Genomic DNA, 8,264 nt, shown 5'->3' on the forward strand with positions numbered 1-8,264 from the left:
AGCGAGTCGTTCTACCCGACAGCTCAATGACTATAGGTGAGGGTAGGGACGTAGATCGACCGGTAAATTGCAGCAGCTTCGTGTTTACACTAAGCATCTCTTCGTCGCTTCAACCTCATGCTAGACGGACCGGTGCAGCGTCCGCATCACTGCGGCTGCACCCAATCCGTCTGTCGATCTCCGGCTCCCTTCTCCCAATCACTCGCGAACAAGACCCTGAGATACTTGAACTCCTCCACTCATCTGGGTCGGGGATGAGTTCCGACCCGGAAAAGAGTGAACACCCGGAAAAGAGTGAACACAGCACCCTTTTCCGGCTGAGAACCACGGCCTCAGATTTGGGGGTGCTGATCCTCATTCCCGCTGCTTCACACTCGGCTGCGAACCTTTGTACATTTTTATGAAAAGAAAAGAGAGTTTTCAGAGGGCACAGGGCCTTTTCTAATTTGCCCTTGCATGTTAGAGAGGCCCCTTCACTCTCCACTTTTAAATCACGTCTTAAAACCCACTTTTATTCTTTGGCTTTTAACCTCAGTGAGACTTAGTTTTCTCTTGTAATGAAATTAGTTATTTTATTAATTATTTTACTTTTTCTTTTATTTGGCTTGTATTTATTTCTTATGTAATTTTATTATATAGTTCCTATGTACAGCACTTTGTGTCAGCTGTGGTTGTTTTTGTTAGGATGCCTGGGTCGTCGACCCAGGGTTTTTGAGTTTATGATATTATTTATACTGTCTAGTTTTTGGTTTCTTTGAGTTCTGTCTTATGGCTTAGGTCTCTGTCTTCTTTAGTTGCTCTGTCTCCCCTATCACCTGCATCCCCTTGTCTAGTTCGCGTCTATGTGTATCCTAAGTTCCTATATCCCCGTGTTCAGTCAGTGTTTGTGTCTGCCCTGTTCCCACGTCTCTGTTCCCTTTGTAGTGCCTGCTTATGAGCCTGTGTCTTTGTTCAGTCTGTGTTATGTGTTTCCTGTTTTACTTTGAAAGTCCATGTCTGATGTTAATGTGTCTGGTTTTGCTTCCCCTTGTCTCGTTAGGCCTGATTTGCCCCAGCTGTGTTTCCCTCCTGTTACCCATTCCCTGATTGCTCCCTCTGTGTATTTAAGCCCTGTGTTTCTTAGTGTCTGTGTCTGCGATCTACCGTTTACTTTGCTGTGTGTTTTGCCTGTCCACCGGTGTAAGTTTATTTTGAGTTTTTTCCAGTTATGTCATGTTTGCGTTCAGCATTAAAGCTGTTTTTGTTTAAGTTCTGTCTCCGGAGTCTGCACCTTGGGTCCTATTCCTGCCTGCACACAGCCACACCTAACAGTTTTAAAGTGCTTTATAAATAAAGGTAATGATGATGATGACTATGGATGGCTTTCATCAGTCCAGCCATGATCTGATCAGAATACCATTATGACTTATGACTTGTTCTTTTCCATGTATCTTAATGCTGCTTAGCCAGCAATGTTCTGTTGAAAAGTGATGTGTTGATGCATGCTCAATCATCAAGGTAAGGAAATCCCAAAAAGTTGATTCTGCTCATCTGCACGTTTTCAGTGGGAGAAATGTTTCGTCACTTATCCAAGTGACTTCTTCAGTCACTTCTGACTGCAGGTTTCCCTTGTTAGATATTCCCCTTTAGGGATTTCTAAAAGGAGAACAATGTCTGCATGACGCACTGTAGAGATGGTGTCTGAGAGCTGGTTCTACCGAAGAGGGGCCCGAAACCTGAACCCTCTGCCTCCCATTCTACTTTTAAATACTCTAGGAACAACAAGTAGGCCTGCAGTCTGAGAGTTCTAGTTCTATTGGGATGATACTGTATTATGAGGCCTTTAAAATATGATGGTGCCTGATTATTCAAGACCTTGTATGTGATGAGGAGGACTTTAAATTTGATTTTGGATTTAACAACTGGATTTAATTTAAGAGAAGCCAGTACAGGAGTGGTGTGATAACACTCTCAGCTTTATTAAAAAGGCTCATAAATGCCTGTATTTTCTGAGGAAGCTGAAGGGAGCGGGGCTGAACTCCACCATCTGCAGTTCTGTCTACAGGTGTGTGGTGGAGAGCACAATGACTGCCTGGATTACTGTCTGGCCCTGCAGCTGCACCACAGAGAAGAGAAGCAGACACCGCAGTGAGCGGTTAAGACTGCACGCAGGGCTATTGGATGTACCATCCCACTGAGACATTTACACCAGCAGATGCAACAACAGAGCAACTAGCATCACGAGACACCGTACTCCGCCCATCCTACACATGGACTGTTTTTCGCCCTCCCTTCAAGCTGGAGGCTGCGCAGCATCTGGGGCGAGATCCACCAGTCTGAAGATGAGTTTTTCCAGATGATATGAGTCTGATGAACTGTGCCAAACTGCCACACCTCCGAATATACAGTCTACATTCTGCATTTTGAATTGACTTATTGACTCAGCCATTATTACTTAATAGGTCATTTATTTATTTAATAGGCTTTTATATTTATTATTAGCAGCACCGTAAATCTGCCTCAGCAATGGAGGTGTGGAACCTGGTCCATTCAGACTTAACATCCCAACCACCCTCAGGATGCTGTTGAAGTTCTGCCGGACATAGAAGTTGAAGATGTCACGAAACGGGGCCTCTGCCATACATTCCCAGTGCATGCTACTTATCCGTTTGGGCACGCCAGGCCTCTCCAACTTAATCCCCCACCACTATATCCAATTCAGCACCTGGTGGTATCAGCTGACAGATCTGCTCCTATCTCCACCTGAGTGTCCAAGACATACAGCCACCAATCCTACATCCTACAACCCATATCTCAACCTGAAGGTGCAGGGAAACAATCCGTTCATCAACCATGGAAAAGTGCTGAGTACTTGTTTTTACCTTACATACTGTATTTATGTTTGCTTGTTTCAATCAATCTCTAAATAATAGGAATATAAATAAAATAAAAACAACAGAAAAGTGCTCAAGACTTTCATAGTACTATATTTCTTCTTCATTTTACATAATAATTCTCTTTTTGAATATTCCTGAATCAAGCATATTTGATCATTTCCAGGTTTACATGAAACCAGGACAGATTCTCAATGTGGTCTCATTCTTCTGAACTCTACTGCATGCGACGTGAAACATATTTTTACTAAATCTATCACATGTGGACCATGGATGTTTCCTACCTCTCAACATAGATACTTTTGTTGGTTCCCAGAAGGAAGAGGCTGTTAAGGATTCTGTAGCAGGAAACCTGGACATCACCCACTGAGGCAAGAGAGACAAAATCTGTAGGTAAACTGACATCATCGTCCAGATGAAACGTGAAGTTTTCACTTACAAATGAGGTCTTCTCCAAACATGTTCTGTCCGATGTGTTCAAACAGTGAGGAGAGGACGGGGAGCAGGGCGAAGGTCGTGTAGTTGATGATCTGAGTCGCTCCTCGTGGTTGGTCCCTGCTGTGAGTGAACTGGCCGAGCTTCAGGTTCTCCTGAGTCTTCTCCAGATCCTTCGCTGCGCTGTCGAAGTATGACCGTAAAGCCGCCTTCACTGACTCCAGGCCCGTCTTCATCACTGTCCTGATAGAGTTACATTAATATCTTGACAAGAGATGTTCTTTTTTCAAACACGAAAAAAGCACTTTGAGAAAATATGGGCACATTCAACCAGTCTGATAACTACGGGGCAATTTTACCAGTATTTGCTAGTAAATATTATTCATTCAACGCTGTCAGGATTTTACTGAGTTTCCAACTAAATGGTGTTGACGATTATTTTTGTGAGAGGCCTCGTTAAACTTTGCTTCTAAAAGTACAAAACAATGAAACACATAATTATCTGAGGTAAGAATTCACTGTTATAGCCACACATAATGATTATCCTTTATCAGTCTGAGTTTTCATGATGTTTCCAGACAGAAACACATCCATCAAACCTGTCTTATAGCTATACTGTGCTGTTTTCTTAGATTCTTTTTAATCTTTTTAATCTTGTTATTTCAGCCAGCTATAATTTGAAATTATGGGTTTTATCACTTGCATTGAGAACTAAACTTTGTAGTCTAGGCTTACTTATGTAAGAGTTTGTATTTTATGGCATTCATTGACTCGGATTTCTGTCCCACACCTGTTAACTAAACTTTGGTCTCCTGGCTGATACACTAGTTTGTTATTACGTCTCTGCCCTTCAAACCCAGACTTTACCACTGTTTAAAAGAGGACTGCTATCTCTTGACAGCTAATATTGCAGCTTATATGAACAACTACCACACTCAGTGTAGTTCATACTGCTTTGGGTTAAAGTCACTGATTCCTTTTCTCTGTGGTACTTATTTTTGAAAATCTGCATTGATTCATGTTAATTTTTCTGTATTTGTTCTTTTGCTTTATTCATTTCTGTTTTTCCATAGAAAGCTGAAAGCATTCCCGTCATTCATCATTATGAGGTCACAACTGGTCACGTTTTTACCTGGCATCCAGGCTTTGTCCCAGTATCTGCAGACAGTTGACAATGGAAGTGGCATTGTTCCCTGGTGAGCAGAGAGAATTAGCTGTGAAACTGCAAACTCACATCATGGAGCGCAAAGGCTTCACACAGTATCTGTCTTGGATGTGAAATTTTTAGCACAAAACCACACTTACACAACAACTGTTATGTTATGTTGAGGAAAATGATGTTCCTTGGAAAAACAATAAATAAACAATTATAAAATAAAGTTTATGTTAAGTGGAAATGTTACACTTGCTACTTTTACCCTGTCATCAGTGGCTGATAGCAAAAGCCATTAAATATCAGCATAATTGATATTCTAACAGCTTTTGCTTTACATGCAACTAATAATTATCTTTCATTTTTGACAATATGTTTCTAAAGTGCCCATTTTTGAGTCTAAAGAAATGGAACATCTTTTTCCTGTGAGGACACAGTGATGAGGATTTATACACCCACAATACCATGCATGCACACACACTTAGGGATGCCACGACAACTCATACTTTGCTACCAAGTCACTGGTAGAAAAACTAGATAGTATTGGTATTTTGCATTGGAGGAAAGAAAAGTCTGTTCAGTCTGTCACTGTATGTGTGAGTGGTATCATATTTATCATATATTAAAGTATACAGGCTCAAACCTTCTGGTATCGTGACATCCCTGCAGACACCTGCACCAATTACAAGTTGGCTTATGAAGCTCCCGTCTGATAGGACAGGAGGAATGTACTGCAGTTTAAAAGTAAACTGCAGTAGAAGTGCCATGTATCAAAATACAGTCAGTCAGAAAAAAGTTTCCATAGGACTCCATGCAGTCCTGTATAAAACTGAGTACACAAGTAATAATTCAACAGGAATTAACAGGGTAAGTAGCAGCCAGATGTCCTTCAAATGCACTTCAATTATTGCCAATTAGCAAATGTGACCCTTTTTTTGCAGTTTGCTCATCTGGATCACTGATGTGTTAACATCAGGCCATAATCTTCCCAGGACTGCGCATGCCAGAAAATGCACCTTAAAGTCAGACAGTAACAATGCTCAGAGGAAAGCTACAGCTCAGACTGAAGACTGATCGTCTCAGTTAGCATGTTAAATATTACCTTTCATGACAGCACAGTTAGAAATAGATTGAACAAGGAGTAAGCCTCCTCTCTTTAAAAAGACCATGACAACATGTTTTAGGTTTAGGTAAAGTTCAATCTGAACAAAGAATACAAAGAGCAAAGATGTCACAAGACTTCTGGGATTGGTGATGGGCTTGTATTGCAGCCACAGGAGCTGGGCACCTCGCAGTCACTGAACTGACAATGAACCTCTCTGCATATCTAAGTATTCTGGACTCATATGTGAAGCCTTTGGTCTGACTGCTAAAGCTTGGCCCAAAAATACAACAGAATTGCTGAAAAGAAAACAATCAAGGTGCCAAACATGAACCCAACTGAAACCCTGTGGCAAGATCTTGAGACAGCTATTCAGGAATAAATACCTGCAAATCTTAAAGAATTGACACAACATTGTAAAGGAGACTGGGCCAGAACTCTTTCACAACAACATAAGAGACTGAAAAACTCACATAGAAAACCAAAACTACAGCAATGCTGCTAAAGGTGTTTTTCCAGTTAACTGAATCATGGGGTGTACTTAGTTTTTCACAAGGCTGCATAGTGAAAATAAACGCTTGCAAATGTTTCCACTGTTCAAAAAGTCTAAATGTGTTGGTAACATGCCAGGATAAACCACAATGTGCCATCAAAAACAGGGAAACAGACAGCAAGCTAATAAACACAGTTGCAGTTTGCCATCTTTTAAGAAAATTGGCTTAAAAATCAAATATTTTATCTTTAGGGAGTTAACTCGAATGTTTACACTGTCCTTACCAAACAAGGATATCCTATGTCTGACAAGAACTCCCAGTTTGCAGAAAAGACTGAAAAGATTTAATGGAAGATGAGAAGAAGAGGCAGAACGGAAGAAGAGGAAGACAAAAGAGGAAGACAAAAGTGTGAGGCAATCAAATGAGAGGAACACAGAGGAAAGAGCCCATAGGACCAGACATTCAATATTTAGGCAATAAGACATTCTCATGTTTTATTCCTTTCAACAATATGCCTGACTTTTTACTGTTGGTGCAGGCCATGCTCACCTGGTCACCATTTCCTTCTCCTTGTTAGAGGCATGGCCACCACTGCTGATGGGATGGATGGCCGTGGACAAGAAGTACAGCCTGTGGTTTTTAAAGTACTGATCCACCAACGGCAGGACGACCTAGGAGTGAGACATGAAGCCTCAGAGCTTGTCAATCATATTGATTTTAGTCTTCAGAAACTTTTCGGGTCAGTTTTAATAAAATACAGAACTTTCTATACACGGAACACTTTGAGCATTATCAGGTGCCAAACTAAGTGGAGATATCCTCTGAATTTCAGGAGCGGGACCACTCCTCCTTCACGCCCCCTCTGGCCTCAGGCTATAAAAAACCCCCTTCTCCAATACCTGCTGTTCTCATTTTCATGCCCGGCCCGAGAGCCGTCGCCAGGCCCCCCACAAACCGCAGCACTATTCACACTTCCTCATCCCTCATCGCCCATCGTTATTCTTTGTTTGAGTTAATTATTAGCACACTTTTCAGTAAATTACCTGCCACAAATTTAGTAACTAATGATTTTTATGTTCATAGCTCTTCCCCTAAAATTCTGCGCTACAGATACAACGTCACATCATCAAAAACTGTGTCCATGCCTTCACTGTGCTGTCACTGTGCCTCTTTAGCTAACCATTACAGAGGATTTTGAACAGGCACAAACCAGGAAAAGCCTGAAATGTACACATTTTGCTTTGAGTCAGTCAAATGCTTATTCTGCTCTGTGTCAATTTGGAAGAAGAGATCATAATTATTTGCAGTTTTAGTCAACCTAATGACTTAATTTTGAATTCTGTTGCTGATTACAAAAAACTAAATTTGATATATAAACTTAATAAAACAAAACAAGAAAAATAAGTGTCTAGTCAAAAAAGATTTCATCACCTTTCCAAAGAACTTGATCTGCTGCTCATGAGGAATCTTCTCTCCCTTTGGTCGTGTTCCCACATCTACAACAGACAGAATACAGTGAGTATGGGCTGATGAATTTAAGGTGTGGAAAATATAAAAACATATTTTTTGCAAACAGTTCACTAAATAATAATATTTTTCCTTTTTTTTTTTACATTTGCATTATCTTGCATAGTATTTGAAATTCCTCTGAGCCACAGAAAAAGGCTAAACTCTATTGTGCGAGCCGCCACAGCTGTGTAGCCACGAGCTTGAAATCTGAGGGACTAACAGGACTCGACTGGTATTTAAGTTGTTCTTTTCTATGCTTACTTTACTTACACATGAACACATTCATTAAGTGCTATCCTCACTATACTTTAACCCTTTTCTGTAGCACACACATGCAAACTGATGGGTGGATTTGGGGTTCAGTATTATGTTTAGGGACACTTTAAAATAAGAACTGGAGGAGAGAAGTAGACAAGCCACTCTACCTCTGAGCCACACAGAGGTGTTTCTAGACTTTTTACCACTGGGTCGCATAAGGAGTCCAATGAACAGTCAGGTAACAGGACATAAGAGAAATCTGAGAATTCTATAATCATGTTAGGAATTAAATTCAGAAATGAACACTAAACCAATTTCTTCAACTGGTTCAGCAGGTTTAGTTCCCAGTCCAGTGGTGCCTCATCCACACACCCTCACTACCTTCTGTGATTTTGCCTTTCTACCATTCTTCCCTCCAAGTGAACTCCGAAGATCAGGGG

The 8,264-nt window shown here is 40.9% G+C and overlaps 1 protein-coding gene across 1 annotated transcript; it reads right to left on the reverse strand.

Annotated features, from left to right (window-relative positions):
- Positions 1–2,265: 2,265 nt before the first annotated feature.
- Positions 2,266–8,244, reverse strand: LOC102308302 (ryanodine receptor 2). The gene is made up of 6 exons (XM_005953244.2): positions 7,489–8,244; positions 6,607–6,728; positions 6,341–6,390; positions 4,441–4,501; positions 3,313–3,551; positions 2,266–3,239 (listed from the first exon to the last, which is right to left on the reverse strand). The coding sequence occupies exons 2-6, from the start codon at positions 6,615–6,617 to the stop codon at positions 3,154–3,156; spliced, it is 447 nt and encodes a 148-aa protein (XP_005953306.2). The 5' UTR covers positions 6,618–6,728; positions 7,489–8,244; the 3' UTR covers positions 2,266–3,153.
- Positions 8,245–8,264: the final 20 nt, after the last annotated feature.

The sequence above is a fragment of the Haplochromis burtoni genome, unplaced genomic scaffold, assembly GCF_018398535.1.
Source record: "Haplochromis burtoni strain Fernald_Lab_line unplaced genomic scaffold, NCSU_Asbu1 Contig_3120, whole genome shotgun sequence".
Taxonomy (NCBI): Eukaryota; Metazoa; Chordata; class Actinopteri; order Cichliformes; family Cichlidae; genus Haplochromis; species Haplochromis burtoni.

Excerpts from the sequence above, each read along its gene's own strand:
- LOC102308302 (XM_005953244.2), bottom strand. Across the intron at positions 4,502-6,340 it reads ACATAGGATATCCTTGTTTG|GGAACAATGCCACTTCCATT; the intron begins GTAAGGACAGTG and ends TCTGCTCACCAG. Across the intron at positions 3,240-3,312 it reads GTTTGGAGAAGACCTCATTT|TGGGTGATGTCCAGGTTTCC; the intron begins GTAAGTGAAAAC and ends CTCTTGCCTCAG.